The 19,563-nt window shown below is 47.0% G+C and overlaps 1 protein-coding gene across 1 annotated transcript; it reads right to left on the bottom strand.

The window, feature by feature from the left end:
• Nucleotides 1–484, bottom strand: QRFP (pyroglutamylated RFamide peptide). The gene has a single exon (XM_035113630.2). The coding sequence runs from the start codon at nt 424–426 to the stop codon at nt 1–3; it is 426 nt and encodes a 141-aa protein (XP_034969521.2). The 5' UTR covers nt 427–484.
• Nucleotides 485–19,563: the final 19,079 nt, after the last annotated feature.

The raw sequence follows: 19,563 nt of genomic DNA, 5'->3' as shown, positions 1-19,563 counted from the left end.
TCAGAAGAGAGCTGCTGTCCTCCGCCTCCGCCGCCCAAAGCGGAAGCTGAAGCCTCCCTTCTGCCGGTTGTAGCTGTTCAGCTCCTCAGCAAGGTTCCCCAAAGTGACAGTCCTCTTCTCACCTGCCTCCTTCAGCAGGTAGTTGGTGGCTTCATTCTCATCTTCTGGACCTCCTCCTCCCTCCCTCCCGAAGCGGAGGTGGATGCCAGCTCGCACCTTCTCAAAGCCCTGCAGTTCTCTGGCAACTCTGAGGAGGGACTTCAGGTCTCCAGGCGAACACTTCCACTTGGCGGCTAACTGGCCTAAAGCCTGCCCCTCACCCAGGGGGAAGCAGACACAGAAGCTCAGCAGGGAGAAGCAGGAGAAGAGGCAGGAGGCCTTCATCTGGGGAGAAAGAGTGAAAGACATGTCACTGGGTTTAGGCATCGCTAGACAAGTCCTCAACCCACCACACAAACACACACCACAAATGCCTTCATACTTTATAATGAACTAGCTGGCCCGGCCACGCATTGCTCTGGCTCAGTCTGTTAAATGGACCCACAGAGTCCCCCTTCAGACTCCCCTCACCTTCAGAGTCCCCCCTCATTTTGCTGAAATGTTTTACATGTGTTCTGTTTCCACAGGCTCATCCCTGTGACTCCCCCCCACCCTGTTCTGACCCATGAGCTATCCCGCCCCCTCCTCCCCCAATCCCCCACCCAGGCGAGTCCCCACCTCCATTCGGCCCAGTCTGCAAAGCCGAGCCGAGATGCTATGGAGAGGGAAGCTTTCCTAGGTACAGTACCAGTGTAGCCGCTGCTAGAGGGCGATGTTTTGCAACCTCTCCTGTGCTCCCAGCATGCACTTTTGTCTGATTTGTGAGTTCTGGAACACGTGGTTTTTGCTGGCCCAGGTGCAACATCTGTCTATGCAAACAGTATGGGGTCACTCTCATATTCGTTTGGGACGTTGTGTCAAAATTTGAATGCTATCGGTCAAGCGGTTTTGTTGAACATTGGAGACGAACCAACATACCCAGTTTACATTTATATATATATAGATGTAGGTAGTGCTTTGACTGACATGAAAGGGCTGCATTCAAAACTCTATGATACTTTAAGCTATCATGGCTTTTCCCAAGGAATTCTGGGAGGCTGGAGTTTGTTAAGGGTGCTGAGTGGTGGTAGTAGACCCACTAATCCCCTCACAGCTCCCAGAATTCCCTGGGAAGAGAGATTGACTGTCAAATCACTCTAGAAGTTGTGTGCTTTACTCGCATTTTTGAGCTTATCATTGATTTTAATTATTCTCTGAATATTTTAAATAAATATTTTAACAGTCCCCCCAATAAAACAATTTCATTGTTTCATTGTTTTATTCACATTTTAAACTGCCTTTAAGTATATAAGGGTACTGAGAGTTATTAATTCAACAATCACTCTTCTCAGGGAAATCTGAGAATTATAGCTCCAGGAACAGGAATAAAGATCTCCTAACAACACGGGCGGCACTGTGGGTTAAACCACAGAACCTAGGGCTTGCCGATCAGAAGTTTGGCAGTTAGAATCCCCTTGATGGGGAGAGCTCCCATTGCTTGTTCCCAGCTCCTGCCAACCTAGCAGTTCAAAAGCACATCAAAGTGCAAGTTGATAAATAGGAACCGCTACAGCGGAAAGGTAAACGGTGTTTCCGTGTGCTGCTCTGGTTCGCCAGAAGCGACTTTGTCATGCTGGCCACATGACCTGGAAGCTGTACGCTGGCTCCCTCGGCCAATAACACGAGATGAGTGCCACAACCCGAGAGTCGGTCACGACTGGACCTTTACCTTTAACAACTCTCATCAATTCTCCTATCCTGTGGTTTCCAGCAGCTGGTATTCAGAGGTTTGGTGTCTCTGACAGTGGAGGTAGAATATTCATTCTGGATCAGGTCAAGGGCCCATCTAGTCCAGCATCCTGTTCTCATAGTGGCCAACTTATAGTCTCCGACTGCCCTAAAAATGCTGGGACTGTCACAAAAATCCTCACACCACCACAGCTTCTTGCTATGTTAAGCAGAGTCCTGAATTTCCCTAGCCAGTGGTGAAAGGCAGTGGGGAAGGGGAGCAAGGGGAGGAGGCACTCTGACCTCTCACGGTGATGCAGTGGGAGCTGTGGGGAGGGGCGAGCAGCACTGGCCTTCATCCCACCTTTCCTCCCTCCCTCCTCTGACGGTTAGGCCTCTCAGAAGCTGGAGTCAGGTGAAGGTCAGCAATAAACAAACACTGGTGTTGGTGAAGTTAACTCTTTAGTCAGAGAAACCAAAACAGTGCAGGTCTAGTGATCCCAGCAACACTTCCCTGTAAGTCTTGCTCCAAAGAGGCAGTTGAGAGGACTGAAGGTCCCCACCTTCCCACAGCTGCCCAAGTCTCTTCCTCTCCAGGGTCTTTCCCCCAAGCATTCTGAGACTGTGTCTGAACACAACCAATCTGTTCTTTTCATTTCTCTATGTGTTCTGGGAGACCAGGCAGGAGGGGAGCTGGTCACAGCAGGAGGGGGAGACTCCCTGGAGTCTTCAGCAAGCCACCCCATCTTGTCTCCTGCCTAGGATGCTACCTACAAAATCCAAGAGGAAGTCTGGGCTCTTTTTTTTTTTTACTGCCTAGAGGTTTTTCTCTTTCGCTTCTGAGTGAAGCAGCAGGCATTTTTTCCTTTCTTTTTAAAATTAGTATATCTTGATTAAAATTTGGCCTGGCTAGTTAAAATTGCCCCATGGCTAGATCTGGCCTGTGACCTCTTCCACTCCCCGGATTGCCAACTCTGTCGCTCCTTTAGCACCATGTGGATTCCACAGGAGCCTTGTAAAACAAGAACGCAGGAAAACAAATTAATCAAGAGATCTGGACAGCTTCCTTTGGCAAACTGAGGCTGAATTCCAGTCACAATTATTCGTATGGTTTTGAGGGCTTGGCATGGAGCCCCCTTTGAGCAAAGGCTCGCCGCCGAAATGTGGGCTTTTGGAATACACAGTCACCCCCCTTTTGCTTTCCTGCTGTGAAATGAATTCTTCCTTTTTGCACTGCAAAATTGGGCACCCTACTTCTCTCGCAGAGTTCATTCTTGTCTCGTAGGGTGAGATACAGAATAGTCTAAAACATTTATTGAATTTTCGTGTAAAGCTTTGCAAACCCTTGACACACCACAGGTATCTTCGTCTTTTTTCTTCTCCAAACATAGATTTTTATGTTTCAACAGCAACTATATTATAATAAAGCTACAGCAGTTGATAAAATAACAAGGGTGATGATAGATCTTTTTTAAAAAATCACAATATGGTGATTGAATGATGGCTTAGCTTGGTGGTGGTGGGGTCTTTTTCAGCACTGGGGGGTCACACACCCTTATTGGAAACCTGTGGGCTGCATGCCAGTACTGGGTGGGTTGACAGGGGAAAGTGGGTAAAACAACAGAAGTGAGATTATTTTCCCCTATGCTCAGTTTCAAGGGGAAGGGGTAGCTTGAATTGAGCAGTGTTTGTAAAGGAAGATTCCTGCGGCATTCAACATGGAATTTACCACTGAATGGAAGTCCTCCTTGCAGGAAAGTTTGGCTCCACTTGGAAGGCCTTAATGGGAACTACTGAGTGATGCTGTTTCCAGTAGTGCATCATTTGGTGCCAGATTTAAAAGATGCCAAATGTAAACCCCACCTTAAGAGGGCTCATCCATACTGCCAGTTAATCTGGATACTAAACTTCATGTAGCTCCATTAATTCTCCGTTGTCATGGAATCAAGAATTGCAGATTTGGGAGGGGAACCCAAGGGTCACCTAGTTGAATCCCCTGCAAGGCAGGAATCACAGCTAACAAATCCCTGACAGGTGGCCAACCAGGTTCTGCTTTAAAATCTCCAAGGAAGGAGAGCCTGCCACCTTCCGAGGGAGTCCAATCCACTGTTGCACAGCTCTCGCCTAATGTTTAGTTGGAATCTCTTTTCTTGTCTTTTGAAACCATAGGTTCAGGTCCTACCCTCCAGTTCAGGAGAAAACAAGCTTGCTCCATCTTCCATGTGAACAGCCCTTGAGATATCTGAAGATGGCTACCATATATCCTCTCAGTCTCCTCTTTCCTATCCAGCTCCTTCAACTGTTCCTCATAAGGCTTGGTTTCCAGACCCTTGGTTCCAGACCCTCCTCTGCACACATTCTAGCTTGTTCATATCCGTCTTCAACTGTGGGACAAAGTACTCCAGATGCGGTCTGACCAAAGCAGAATAGAGTGGTGCTCAGGGGCGTACCCAGGATCAAAATTAGGGGGGGCAAGGGGCGGGAGGGGAGGGGCCACAGTGGGAATGTGGGCAGGGCTACGTTGCCTGCGCCACCCAGCTCTTCCGAGGAGGCAGCCCCAGGCTCCCGCTCCCGGCGCAAAGCTCCAGAGGCGCGCGGGGAACGCGAGCCTGTGGCTGCCTCCTCCGCTTATGCTCCCTGCTCCTGCTTAGCGCTCCTCCGGGAGCGGGAGCCTGGGGCTGCCACGCCTGCGCCCCTCAGCCTTTGCTTCTAGGGGGGGGGCAATTGCCCCCTCCTGCCCCCCTGCCTACGCCCATGGTGGTGCTATCTCTTCCCTTGAACTGGTCTCTAACTTCCATTGTTGGCAGCCTAGATTAGCACTCACCATTTTGGCTGCAGCATCACACATGCTAAGTTTGTGGTCTACTATAACCCCTAGATCCTTCTCACATGTACTGCTCTCCACATGGTGCTCTCCTGCAAGTCACTGCCTTCCTATATGTTCCCCTCCCTTGATCCAGATTTTTTTTCCCCATACCAGGGATACTCTGAAAAAGAGAGTAGTATGAGAAAATCTATATTGAAGGACAGGAAGGTGTGAGAAGGCAGCAATTTCGAGGAGAATGTAATATAGACAACAGGTGGTTAATAGAGGTACAGAAAGCTTATTAGCTACAGTATATTAAATGAAAGTATGGAAGAGCCCTTAACACTCATGCCCCAAGCCTGACATTCTCGGTTCAAATACCAACAGGCATTAAAAATGGATATATTTTTTATGTGTATATTGAGATGAAATGTGAATTTCAAGGTAGATAAAATTATGTGATAAAATTATGTGGGTTGCTATCCAGTTAAGTTCTACCCAGAGCAGACCCATTGAACTTGATGGACCTAAGTTAGCCACTGCAATAAATTTCAATAAATTTATTCCGAGTAGGACTAACATTGCATACAACCCCAAATAATTAAGTACAGTACAGATTTTCATGTGGATTTTAAAACCCAGAATCTCATATTAATGCAGAAACAAAACAGGTATATGTAAAATTAGGTTAAACCACAGAGCCTAGGGCAGGGATCCCCAAACTAAGGCCCGGGGGCCGGATGCGGCCCAATCGCCTTCTAAATCCGGCCCGTGGATGGTCCAGGAATCAGCATGTTTTTACATGAGTAGAATGTCCTTCTATTTAAAATGCATCTCTGGGTTATTTGTGGGGCCTGCCTGGTGTTTTTAAATGAGTAGAATGTGTCCTTCTATATAAAATGCATCTCTGGGTTATTTGGGGGGCCTGCCTGGTGTTTTTAAATGAGTAGAATGTGTCCTTTTATTTAAAATGCATCTCTGGGTTATTTGTGGGGCATAGAAATTCGTTCATTCCCCCCCCCCAAAAAAAAATATAGTCCGGCCCCCCACAAGGTCTGAGGGACAGTGGACCACCCCCCTGCTGAAAATTTTTGCTGACCCCTGGCCTAGGGCTTGCTGATCAGAAGGTCGGCGGTTCGAATCCCTGTGACGGGGTGAGCTCCCGTTGCTCAGTCCCCGCTCCTGCCAACCTAGCAGTTCGAAAGCACGTCAAAGTGCAAGTAGATGAATAGGTACCACTACAGCAGGAAGGTAAACGGCGCTTCCGTGCGCTGCTCTGGTTTGCCAGAAGCGGCTTTGTCATGCTGGCCACATGACCTGGAAGCTATACGCCGGCTCCCTCGGCCAATAATGCGAGATGAGTGCGCAACCCCAGAGTCGGTCACGACTGGACGTAATGGCCAGGGGTCCCTTTACCTTAGAGATAGATTAGTTTTATTTGGAGAGCAAGTTTGGTGTAGTAAAGTGTTGGATTAGGGCCTAAGAGACCAGGGTTCAAATCCCCCACTCAGCCATGAAGCTCATTAGCTCAGTCACTGCCTCTCAGTCTAACCTACATTACAGGGTTTCTATAAGGATAAACTGGGGAGAGGGAGAGCCACGTATGCCAACTTGAGCTCCTTGGAGAAAAAGGTGGAGTATGAATGCAAAATAAATAAATTAATTTCCCCATTGCCTCAAATCTTCTCTCCTAGATAACTGTTAAAAATGCAGCAACTCTGCCTTCCTTTGCATCTGGCTGCTCAAGTCATGAAAGGGCAGCAGATTTTAAGTCCTTTAATTTATCATAATTGTCATGTTTACTCCCCAGGGAGAAGCGCTTGTGGGATTCTCTGCTTCAGGTGCCAAAATAATTCAGCCAGCCTTTAGTTAGCTCCATGTACCTTGACTTGGCACGAGGGAGGAGAGGCCTCATTTCCTGCTCTGCCGCAGCCAACAAAATGTGTTTAATTCTGTTCCTTGTAGAAATTTGAGGCACTTTTCTCCCAAGTGACACATTTGTTTGTTTCTAGCATGCCATTTCCTCTAATCTGCACATTTTTGCAAGTGAATTTTCACTAACATAATAGATTATGTGTCTGCCATTTTAAGAACATAAGGTGACCCTGGGTTCTGGATAAGGCCAGTGGCCCACCTTGTCCAGCATCCTGTTCTCACAGTGGTCAGACAGATGCTTCAGGACAGGTACACAAGAGCACTCTCTCTTCCTGTGGTTTCCAGCAACTGGTATTCAGAAGCAATACTCCTTTTAATTTTTTTTTTGTTTTGTTAATAAAATAAGTTCAAACATAGGAAAAAGAAAGAAAACAAATACCGTATATTCCGGCGTATAAGACGACTGGGCATATAAGACAACCCCCAACTTTTCCAGTTAAAATATAGAGTTTGGGATATACTCTCCGTATAAGAAATACGACCCGGCGTATAAGACTACCCCCGACTTATTAGAAGATTTTCCTGGGTTAAAAAGTAGTCTTATATGCAGGAATATATAGGTAACCTTTCTTGAAAATATATCTCATAAAACTAAAAGTACTGTATCTAAAGGGCAGAGCTTGAATGACTGTTTTTCAGTATGCTGAGGTGCATGGTCAACCAGTGCCATATGTACATGCAAATATTTGGCTCATTTAAGGCTCTATAGAACAGTAATGATGGAACTCACAAGTGGAGTTTATTTTCTTATAAATCTTTCTCATCTGTAAAAGAAATCTTTGGATGGGTTGATACTTTATTAACCTTTTGGAGCCACACTGTGTCTTGGTGCACAGTGGCTGCAATACTTTATAGCAGGCATGTCCAACAGGTAGATCATGATCTACCGGTAGATCACTGGACGTCTGTGGTAAATCACTGGTAGATCATTGGCTCCCTCCAAAGAAGTTGAATGACTGTGGCTCCCCTAAAAAAAGCTCAACATTTTACCTCCTCCCTCAAACTCATCAACTTTGACCCGAACCCCCTCAAAATAGGCCTTCCTCATTCCTAAAAAAGCTCAACAACTTTGACATGAACCCCCCAAAAGGGGGTGGATCACTGCCAGTTTGTAACTGTGAGTAGATCACAGTCTCTTCGGAGTTGGCCACCCCTGCTTTATAATATTGAAAAGCCTCTGAGCATAGAGGCAGAGCATAGCCATCGCGGCTAGTAGCAGTTGATAGCCTCATTGTCCATGAATTTGCAATATATTTCCAGTGCAAATCAACCTAAATTTCCCCACTGAAAACTTCCTAGAAAAATGTGTCCGTTGTGTTGGAACCTGCCTCATAAAGCCACGCTACTCCAAGGAGGGCTGCCATCCAAGTCGTCAGAATTCCAGAGGCAAATACACCTGAGTAAATGGCTTGGAGAGAGTGGACCTGCCAAATACACCCTCCACATCTTTCAAGGTCTGCTTCTGCATGAAAAGGAGATTCTGCTCTGCGTTGCGTGATACTGTTCAGGGATGCAGCAGTAGCTTGGTAAATGACATCACTGAAATTAAAAATTTAAAGCAAGGGCATTTGTAACTCGATGCACTTTCAGTTATGTAATGTGCTACTGTTCTGCTCCTTGTGATATCATAAAATTGGGAAGAGGAGAGAACTGCTGTGGTATTTTAGTTGATCTAAGACAGCAAAAACATCAGAAAAGCCTGTTGCATCAGGCCACTGCCCATGTAGTCCAGCACACTGTTCTTGCAGTAGCTCACCAGATGCCCCAGTGGGAAGCTCACAAGTAGCACCTGAGCACAAAAGCAACTCACTCGTCACTTGTGATTCCCAGGAACTGGTATTCAGTGGCTGGCTGCCTCTGACAGTGGAAGTAGACCATTAGAAAAGCCTTGGTAGATCAGGCCCCTCCAGTCCAGTGTCCTGTCATCACAATGTCCAGCCAGATGCCTGTGGAAAGCCCACAAACAGGACCCAAGCACAGGAGCCCTCTCCCCTCCTGCTGCTTCCAGCAACTGTTTCCAAAAGCATGCGGAGACAGAGCATAACCATCATGATTGTAGCAATCAACAGCTCTCTGCTTCATGAATTTGCCTAATCCTCTCTTAAAGTCAACTAAGCCATACCCGCCAACATTTATCCGATGAAAATAGGGATGTCGTAAGCAAAAGGAGGACATTTCAGGATCAAATCAGAAACTGGGACGGCTTCTGAAAATCCAGGACTGTCCCTGGAAAACAGGGGCACTTGGAGGGTCTTGCCTCCCCATTCTGAAGGAGGAGCCAGAGTGGTCCAGCTTTAGTGGGGAGGCTGTTGTCAAGGCAACCATGACTCGCCCCGCCCAGCCTATGTGACATCACTCACTGCTGGTTTCAAAGGCACCAACTGCAACTGATCAGCAGTTGGTAGTGAGGAGCAGGAGTGAAAGAGTTGGCAGTGGAAGTGTTTGAAGCCCTGGCCCTCAAGGGAATGATCAGGTCCATTGCCGCAGCCCTCCTCTGCCTCATCCGGATTTCCCTGAGGTGGGCTGGGCAGAGGGAGGGGCTGGTAAAAGGTCAACTTGTGAGCGTGGTGGTGGTGGAGGGATGTCTTGAACCTAGGGCTCCAGTTTCTCATTCTCTCCTAGCTTCAAGAGGCTGTGAGAGCTGCTGCAAGAGGAACAAGGTCCACCCCATGGTCTCCAAGGAAGATCCTTGTGAGTGGCCTGGGGATGGAAACAGGAGAGTCTGGGGGTCCAGGTGAGCAATTGTTCTGTTGCTGAAAGGGAGATGATTGAGAGGTCTATAAGACTCTGACGATAATGAAGTCAGGAGGAGGATGACATCTGCTTCAAGGAGACTTGGAGGAAGGCAGAGGTGGTTAGTTTGTATTTTACTTTCTTTCTGACCTTTTCCCTTGGCCCCCCGTTGGAGCTCCACTCCTTGAGAAGGTTCGCGGTGGAGCCCTTGGGAAGATGATTTTCATGTGGCTGGGCGAACTTGGGAAGGGTACCTCAGCCTCCACCATCTTTTGCATTTAAAGACAAGCTCTGGGAGGCAGTGGAGGGGCAGTCCTTGGATAGGACATGCCAACATGCCCCCCCAAGGGCACCCTGGGGGCAGAGAGACCACCTCTGGCACCCACAGGTTCACCTCTCACCCCCACTGATACCAGACTTGAAAGAATTGTGTTTTGGTAGTCAAACAGAATAGGGGCAGTTTGGGCTTGGGAGGGTGGGATGTAGCACTTCCAGGGGTTTCTCATCCCTTAAGTGGCCACTTTCTTTTTCCCTTCCACCCAGACAGAGTCATCATCAAAGACCTTGAGACAGGGGAGAGGGAGATCTTGCCAAGTTAAGTCCGGCCACAAAGAAGGACAACTATGGGCGTAGCCAGGATTTTGGCTAGGGGGGAAGGCCTTTCGTTTTGCGGACAGAACCTCAGTTTGCTATGTCTTTTTATTGATTTTAATTGATGGGGGGGCAGCTTCCCCTCCCTGCCCCCCCCAGTGGCTATGCCTATGGTGACAAGAGACTTCCCAGGCAAGTTCAGATAGAATAGATGGGAGAAAGTTCTATGCCAAGGTCCCCACAGAGATCTCTTTTGGCTCAAATCAGGGACCTCTCCCTGCAAATGGCACACATGGTTGCTATTTGACATCACAATGAATTTCTTTGTACACCTAGGGGTGCCTCCCCGCTATGCCAGGATCCTGAGACCCACATGCATATCTGGCAGGACCACACCAAACAAAGGGTCCTGGACCAAAGTATTTTCTGTGATCTTGTCTGGCTCTTTTGAATTTGTATGTTTGGATCGAGACCTTAATAACAAGGAACTGATATTGTATCTGTTGACACTGGCTGGGACCAGAACCGCCAAATTTAGGAAGACCTCAGCAGGGCAGATTCCTCGCTCCTTCCCAAAGATGAGACTGTCAAGGCCCTTATTCTGTGGAGATCGGGATTGGCAACTGGAGTCCCTGGGACCAAACTGCCCTCCTGAGACAAATCAGCTTGTCTAAGCCACAAACATGTCTTGAGGAACTGGATTTATTGGAGTCTCCCTCCTCCCTCCCCCTCCAAAGCCCAACTGCCTTTAACTGTCACGCACACACCTGTCCTGTCACCTGCCTGTCACACCCCATTCTCAGCCAATCAGCACGCAGCACACCCCAAGGTTCCATCCTCCTCTCACGGCCCACCCACTGCTCTCACTTTACCTGATATCCCACAAATGTTTCTCTACACAACATTTTACCACATGTCCCTTAATATACAAACCTACATAAGTCAGTTAACTGATAAACACCACACACACACACACACACACACACACACACACACACACACACACCTGAACGATTTGGGTCTGGCACCTCGTCTTTCCTTGGAGGTTTTTAAGCCAAGGATGGATGGCCATCTGTCGGGGATTCTTCCGGTGGGATTCCTGCATTGCAGGGAGTGAACTAGATGACCCTTGGGGTTCCCTTCCAGCTCTATAATTCTGTGATCACGGATGCATAGAGACATTTGCAGTAGGAGGTGAGCCAGAGGAAGTGGGGCAAGCTGAGAAGCTCCCTTGCAAAGGGTTTGGGTGGTGGCAGAAAGCAAGGAGGGTGGAGGGAAGAAGAACCAGGCAAGGGGAATCATCTCTGGATTACAGGAGAACCATGCAGGGAACACCTCAGCCCAAGAATTGCCTGGGTCTGTGCAGGTCTGGAGCCATTGTGAGCCTAACTGGTTGACTTCCCTGAATATCCTCTGTTTAGCGGTCACAAAGAATGGCATTGCCCAAACCTGGAGACTCTCTGGCTTATTGAGTCTGGGGTGGGGGACCTCAGGGACCCAAATGCACCCCTTGAGCTTCTCTGGTCCTAGGCTGCACCGCAATTCTCCTATTCACTGGGTGTTGCTGTCCTTGGCTTGGACAATGCCTCTTGCTGTCCTGGGTGGAGAATCGAGAGCAGGGGTATGCAGAACCTAGTTGGCTGCACAGAGGTGACATTTTACATCCATTGTCCCTCCCTCTTTGCCTCTGGCTCCACCCTTGCTAGCATGTGGCCCCCAGAAGGTTTCGCAGACAGGAAAGCGGCCCTCAGCTGCAAAATGTCCCCTACATCCCTGTCCCATGACATCCTTTCCGATCCCTTTCTCAGAGTCACCTCACCCCGCTCCTGATTTTTCAGTATCTCATTGTTGGTGAGGAATCATCAGAGGCCACTCTGCAAGCAAGCACAGCCTTATTATACCCTACCCATCTAACTGGGTTGCCCCTGCTACTTTGAGTGACTTCCAACATATTAAAAAACTCAACAAAACATAAAAAAACTTCCCTATACAGGGCTGCCTTGAGATGGCTTGGGGGGTAATATAACTCCATACCCTCCAACATTTCTCCGATGAAAATAGGGATACCCTAAGGAAAAAGGGGACGTTCCAGGATCAAATAGGAAACTGGGACAGCTTCTGTAAATCTGGGACTGTCCCTGGAAAATAGGGACACTTGCAGGGTCTACTGGCCATCCCTCCTGTGGGAGGGAGTTCCATAGTTTGTGCTTAAGGAAGAAGTCCCTCTTTTTATCTGCCCTGAATCTTCCAACATTCAGCTTAATTGGATGTTCACAAGTTCTAGTGTTACAAGAGAGTGATCAAAACTTTTCTCTATCTACTTTTGCAATGCAAAATTTTATAAACTACCATAATATCACCTCTTACTAGCCCCCAAAGAAGCATTGAGATCTCAAGGCCAACCCCCTAGCTCTAGTAGTTTAGAAACGGCTGAAGTTAGGGAAATAGGAGTCTAGATTTGTCTACCTTTAGAAAACTAGTTTCAAGAGCTGACCTCATCTATGCCACCCTTTGCGAGACGGAACACCCACTCGGGGGAAAATATTCCTTGACAAATGAATTAATAATAATAAAAAATGAACAAGCTTTCTTCTGAACACAATAGCAAACTCTCAAATTTCAGTGGCACCCTGTGTGACACTAAAATTCAACACACACACACACCGCCACCTCTCATACTTCCTTCTACAGCACTGTTGTGGCACCCTCTGCAGTGTGCCGCCCAGTGCAGCCGAACCAGTCTTTCTACCCTATAACCACCTCCGCTGAATGTGGCAACAGGTTTCCTTGAGTACTTACTTTTCTGCTTCTGCTAGATTGACTGCTCCGTCCAGGTAGGAAGGAAGATGTGCACGAGGTGGCCGTGTCTCCCTTTCTTTAAATAAGACCCCTCATTAAACGGACACCCTTCCCTCCCATCTGATAAGATTATTGCTCTGCATTCCAGAGCCTAGGATTCCATTGTGAAGCCTGAAGTCGGTGGGCGGGGGGACATGGATTCGACTGGGCTACTTTGAGGGCAAAAGAGTCTTTTTGATTACCGGTACGTGTTCACGCTCCCCCTTAAAAAAGTGCATTTAATTCATTTGTTATTTTTCTTTTGATCCCAAGGCAGGCCCAGGACCATATCGTTAATTAGCACTGAGTCAACCCGTGAATGATGGGGAAGATGAAGAAGGTGATGCTGATTAATAATCAGCATAGTATAGCATCATAGAGTTGGAAGAGATCCCTAAGGGTCCCCTAGCCCAACCCCCTGCAACCACAGCTAAGGGACCCCCTAAGGAGTTCAGCAATGTAATAAAAAGTAGTGAGTGCTGAAGACACATATAGTGGATGAGGACAGTGTGAAGCCAAAGGAGGGAAGGAAGAGGTGAATGATAATTGTTTTTAATGACCATGTGCTGGAACTACTAGATAAGGTGAGTCATCTTTTGATATTTTGGACAAGTAACAAAAACAACCACCATTTGACCTTGGCAGCAGCTAATTGGCTGCTTCAGAAGAATGGTGTGAGCAGAAAGCTGTTAATGAAAGGGGCAAGAGCCCTCAATACAATGGGTGGCTTCAAGAGAAAGGGCCTTCTCCATACGTTCCCTATCTCAATTTATGCCTCCAGGCATGCGGAATCCTAGGCTTCGGTGCTTTTTATGTGTGCATGATACCCGATACGAGTATTTTCAGCTCCCTTCTGAGCACTTATTTGTTTTATCCTTTATACTGATTTATATACAGTTCTATAGATATTTCTTTTCGTGATAGTGTTTGTATGGTTTTGTCATGGCCTTTGGCTGGTACAATAAAGCATATTTTGCTTTGCTTTGCTTTATAGTACTCTTGTCTTCAAAGCTGGCACTCAAACACAGACACTTTGTTCAAGAGAAGGGCTGGTCACTACAAGGAGTGTGATCCTATTAAATGTTGATTTCAAGTTTTACATCTGTCCAACCCCTGCAGGCAATAACCATTTTTAGAAAAACCAGACACAATGTTGTTCCTGGATAAGGGAGACATAACAGCACATGCAGGGAGGAGGGTATTGGTTTGTGGTTTTTGTTTTTTTATGTTGTGAACTGCCTTGAGATCTGCATATGAAAGGCAGTATACAAATTTAATAATTATTAATAATAATAGCCTTGCTGGCAGAGGCCAGTGGCCCATCTAGTCCAGCATCCTGTTTTCACAGTGGCAGCCTAGATGCCCCAACGGGAAACCAGAAACCAGAACCTGAGCATAAGAGGACTCTCCTCTTCTGATGTTTCCATTACTGTCTCTAACTGTGGAGGAAGAGCATAGCCATCATGCCTACCAGTTACTGATGACCTAAGCCATCCTAGCAGGTGACCTTCACTGCCTCCCGCGGAAGCAAGTTCCACAGTTCATGCACTACGTGAATAAGTCCATTTGTTTATCTCTCCTGAATCTTCCAACATTCAGCTTCATTGGATGTCCACACTCTAGTGCTATGTGGGAGGGAGAAAAAACTTCCCTCTGCCCACTCTTTCCAGGCCATGCATAATTGTATAATCTTTTATCATGTTGCCTCTTACTTGCCTGTCTCTGAACTAAAAAGGTCCCAAATGCTACAACCTTTCCTCAGAGGAGAGTTGCTCCATTGTCTCTGATGGTGCATGACAACTCCCTTGAGGATCTTGGGCAAGCCACTCCTTCCTGAGCCTAATCTACCTCACGGGGTTGTATTGAATTGGGGCAGTAGCCCTCGTGTTCACCTTTGAGGAAAAGCAGTAAACCAAACAACGCATAATAATGAGTTCCTTTTTATTAAGGTTTTGCAAGTCCACACGTTATGTTATTGGACACCAATCACACGCTAGTGATCTACTTCACTGGAATGGCGGATGGGCGCATGATCTGCCCAGCAGTTCAGACATGAATGGGCAGTATCCTATACCCAGCTCCCTTGCTGACCTTCACACACCCTTAACTGACCCATGGAAAATACATGAAAGTCACATCTCTCTTCCCCCACCCTCCTTTTATCGCTGAACTTCCAGATCAATGAAATGCAGAGGTGGCAAACTCTCCCTGCTTTGTATAATTCCTTGTCATTGTCAAGATCAAACAGTGCATGAAAGTGAAATGATGGCTCACTGGAAAGCATCGTTGGAAAGGTCAGGCCAGCCGCTGTTCAAGTAGTTGTTCAGAGCAACATCTAAACATCAAGGATCAGCCTTTGAAGGAGCACATCTTAGATCCAGAAACACCCATGTCAAGTGGCTGCCCTGTTCATCTTCTGCAGCATCCTGCCCTGGTTTCTTGTGCACAGAAAACCCAGAAATACATCACACAATACATTTTGATAAGCCATACAGTGTTAAGAATTGCAAGACTGTAACACAGGCATCCCCAAACTGCGGCCCTCCAGATGTTTTGGCCTACAGCTCCCATGATCCCTAGCTAACAGGACCAGTGGTCGGGGAAGATGGGAATTGTAGTCCAAAACACCTGGAGGGCCGAAGTTTGGGGATGCCTGCTGTAACACCTTCAAGTTGGAGGAACAAAAGAGAAGCCTTGCTGGATCATGCCAAAGGGGACACATCTACTCCAGCATCCTGTTCTCACAGTGGCCAACCAGATGCCCCAAAGGAAGACCCCCAAGCAGGACCTGAGCATAAGAGCACTCTCCCCTCGTGAGGTTCTCAGCAACTGGTATTCAGAAGGATTGCTGCCTCCAGAAGTGGAGGCAGAACATAGCTATTGTGGCTAGCAGCCATCTATAGTTTCTCCATGAGAGCCATCTTCAAATATCTTAAGGGAAAGCTTGTTTTTTTTCCTGCTCTGAAGGGTAGGACCAAAACAAGGAGATTCCAACTAAACATCAGGAAGAACTTTCTGGAAGTAAGAGCTGTTTGACAGTGGAACAGACTCCTTCGGGAGGTGGTGGACTCTCCTTCCTTGGAGGTTTTTAAGCAGAGGTTGGATGGTCATCTGTCATGGATGCTTTAGTTGAGATTCCTGCATTGCAGGGGGTTGGACTAGATTGGTGTCTCTTCCAACTCTATGATTCTATGATTCCCATCGGCCTCAACTGCTGTGGTCAGTGATCATGGATGATGGGGACTGTGGTAGATACAGAGAAAGTGAGTCATGCTTATGTCCCATTGCTGTGAACAGAACTTCAACCAATTTCTAGTAACATATCCCAGTAATTTTACTGGGACTTAACATCACAATTTTCCTCTAGATTGGGAAATATTAAAACTTGCATTGACTCCTCTGATTCATCTTTAACCACCCATGTTTCTTGTACTTTAAATTCTTACCTCTCTTCACCCCCCCAAAAAAAGTGGAGTTAAAATATGCTGTGTGAGCACTTTTCATTGCAGGACTTACACGGGGGTAGCCCTGCAACATAGTCCTCCTTGATGACCATCACCTGTGTAGCAGCAAACAATGTCCCTGAATTTCAACAGCTTGCCATTTATCATTTTTGTTCTGTAAACAAAAAAAGCTAAAGGTTCCAAAATAGCCAACATAACCTATTCAGTTTTGCCACTTTGCTGTTTTTTCGTCTCAGCAAAAGTATTGGGTTTAAAAAGAAGTTTCATATGGTTTTTCAAATGAAAACTGATCCAGGGAAACTGGTTAAAGTGCTCTTCTCCTGATGCAACACACTCAGCTTTACTTTGGAACATTTTACCACCCTGAGATGCACTGGAATTCTGCTCAGGGTAGAAAGATGTCCCATAAAATCCCCCACCCCCATTGCTTGGTTTCTGACTAGGAGGGCTAAGACTCTTCCTTGTTCTTGGTGCAAGAGGCTAACATGTTTTAGCCTAATCCTGAGAAACAGATGAACACAGAGACTCTTCAGGAGTTAATCCTTGTATCCAACCTGGAAACTCCAAATTTCAGCCAGCCCCTCCTTTTCATTGAAATAAACTCACCAGGGGAAAGCAGTGGAAGCTGGTGTTCTTTGGGACTGGTGAGATGGAAGGCAAAGGAGCCTAACAGTAGGTGGGCTAATGACAGGCAAAGCCAATTAAGTCTAGTTTTGTCCCCATCCTCCTCTCTGGTGAGTTCTGCTGCCAGGGCAGCACTGAGACTAAGGAGGAAGAAGTTGACATTCAGTAGCAACCCTTAGATTGGGTCTAAGGAGGAGGGCAGGTGGGTGAGGGGTTGGCTGAGGCCAGCCTGAGGTTGGTAGAGCTGTGCCCCATCTACTCCAGTGGAACAGGCACTCCTGGGGTGTCAGGATGACAAAGGAAATGTTTTCACAAGCCAACGACAACCCATTTTTGCTTTTTTCTTCACCCGGCAAGAAAGCAGTTTCTCAAAGATCCAAAATGGGGTGGGAGTGGAGAGATCAAGATGACCCCTTAATCCCTTATCTCCTCCCCAATCCAACAGAATTAGAGAATATTCCACCTAAAGCAAAAGAAACCAGGGCAAAAACGATGGACTTGTTGTCTAGCATCACAAAGGCAAAAACCATAAAATCTATTTTCACATCACTTGGTGAATTATATAAAAACAGAATGTCCTGTTCATTTGTGGGAGCCTTCGTCTTCACTGAATGTCCTCTGGGGTGGAGCACCTGCACCAATATCTATGGAATCTTCTTCGAATTGAAAAAGTTGAACTATTAAAAAAAATCAAATCAAACCAGTTCCAAATCTTGAAGGCTTAGATCCTGCAGATACAGGAGCAATATCAAACAAACAAACAAACAAACCCCTAACCATCCAGTATCAACAAGAAGCAGATTCCTCCTGCCTTCACTTGATTGCAGGTACTGTTTGGGCTTGAGTGTAAATCAAATTACTTAATTAGGCTGGAAGAAACAGCAGGAGTGGGATTTGTCAAATGGGCTTTAATTCCTCAACCGAATATTTTCTCCAGGTGTAAGGTAAAGATAACAGCTGCTCCCCCCCCCCGCCACCCTTTGTTTTCAAACACACCCTTCTGAAAGCAGGACAAGTTTCTATTCCTGGGATGGAAGCTGAGTGGGGCTTTTCTTATGTAGGGAAGGGCCTCCAGGACTGGTCCAGGTTCTTTGGGCGCCTGAATGAATATGAACATAAGAACGTAAGACGAGCCCATCTAGTCTAGCATCCTGTCACCTAGATGCCCCAATGGAAAACCCACAAGCAGTACCTGAGTACAATGGCAACACTCTCTCCACCTGCAACTCCCAGCAGCTGGTATTCAAAGGCGCAATGCCTCCAAAAGTGGAAGGAGAATCTAAGAAGCACCTGCTGGATCAGGCCAAAGGCCCACCTTGACAAGCATCCTGTTCTCTCAGTGGCCAGCCAGATACCCCAGTAGGAAACCTGAAAGCAGAACTCGAGCTCAAGAGCCCTCTCCCCTCCTGTGGTTTCCAGCAACTGGTATTCGGAAGCATGACTGTCTCTGACCATGGAGGCAGTGCAGAGCCAGCTCTACCATTAGGTAAACTGTGCTCCCCCCCCAAGGTAGCAGCCCTGAGGTCCCCCCCGCTCTGCTCCCTGTTCAGAAGCAGTGCTGTTTCTGGTGCCAAATTCAGCCGAAATGTCTGAAATTGAGCAAGATATTGCAAGTGCACATGATTTCAGCAAGATCTCGCCTGAAATTAGTGGTGGTGTTGGTGCTGCTTCTCTGCCAGTGGTGGTGGCAGGGCAAAGAGAGGTGTGGCATTGGTGGGAGCAGGTATGGTGGCGATGGGAGCAGAAGGACAGGGCAAGGGGACACCTCCCCTTTTGTTTCAAGTGGTGAAATGGGATGCACCCCCCCAACGCAGTGCACAGCTATCATGGTTACTAGCCATTTATAGCCCTCTCCTCCATGAATTGGTCCAGGGCTCTTCTCAAGCCTTCCATGTTGGTGGCCATCACCACTTCCTGTTGGAGGGAGCTCCATAGTTTAACTCTGTGCTGAATGCATAATAAGTTCTTTATCTGTCCTGAATCTTCCAATGTTCAACTTCATTGGATACCCACAAGACCTAGTGTTAGGAGAGAACTTGTGGACATCTCATGAAGCTGAATGCTGGCAGTGTCTCCCACCACCGCTGGGCACAGCAGGGTAGATAAGCCTGACGAGATTTTTTTTAAAAAAAAAACACCTCCCAGTATGAGGCACAACTAATGGTGTTTGGAATGCAGCAAAATAAATGGTTAATGGCCAATTGTGACTCTGATACACAATTCCCTGTGTGTTTAGAGGAACATTTATTTGTTCGTCATACTTTTTGTGCTTACTGTGGGGAATTAACATGGATGGACACTCACATGGGAGTGGGGGGCAGCTGGAATACCTGGAGGATAATCGGATCTAGCAACCTTCCCTGTGAATCAGAAAGGATGCATGCCCCCCTTCACCATCGATGTGAATAAATCTTGATGTAATATTTTGTGCACTCTCCACAACAACCAGTATCAATCTTAGATGAATTAATGTTGAGGGAATTGGCCCTTGGTAGCAGTTAATTGATGTTGTACGTACCTTGCACATATAAGATGTGGGACACTTGGCTTGCCAGTAGTACATGTGAAAAGGATCTAGGGGTCTTAGTAGACCACAAGCTTAATATGAGTCAACAGTGTGATGCAGCAGCAAAAAAGTGAATACTACTCCAGGCGGCATCAACAGAAGTCTAGTGTTCTGATCATGGGAAGCCATAGCACTGCTCTACTCTGCTTTGGTCAGACCACACCTGGAATAAATACTGCGTCCAGTTCTGGGTGTCACAA

This window comes from Zootoca vivipara, chromosome Z, assembly GCF_963506605.1.
Source record: "Zootoca vivipara chromosome Z, rZooViv1.1, whole genome shotgun sequence".
NCBI lineage: Eukaryota > Metazoa > Chordata > Lepidosauria > Squamata > Lacertidae > Zootoca > Zootoca vivipara.
The sequence above is the reverse complement of the archived record's forward strand: the minus strand, read 5'-3'. Positions and strand labels throughout refer to the sequence as shown.

Excerpts from the sequence above, each read along its gene's own strand:
- QRFP (XM_035113630.2), bottom strand. The coding sequence starts at position 426 with ATGCCTAAACCCAGTGACATGTCTTTCACTCTTTCTCCCCAGATGAAG.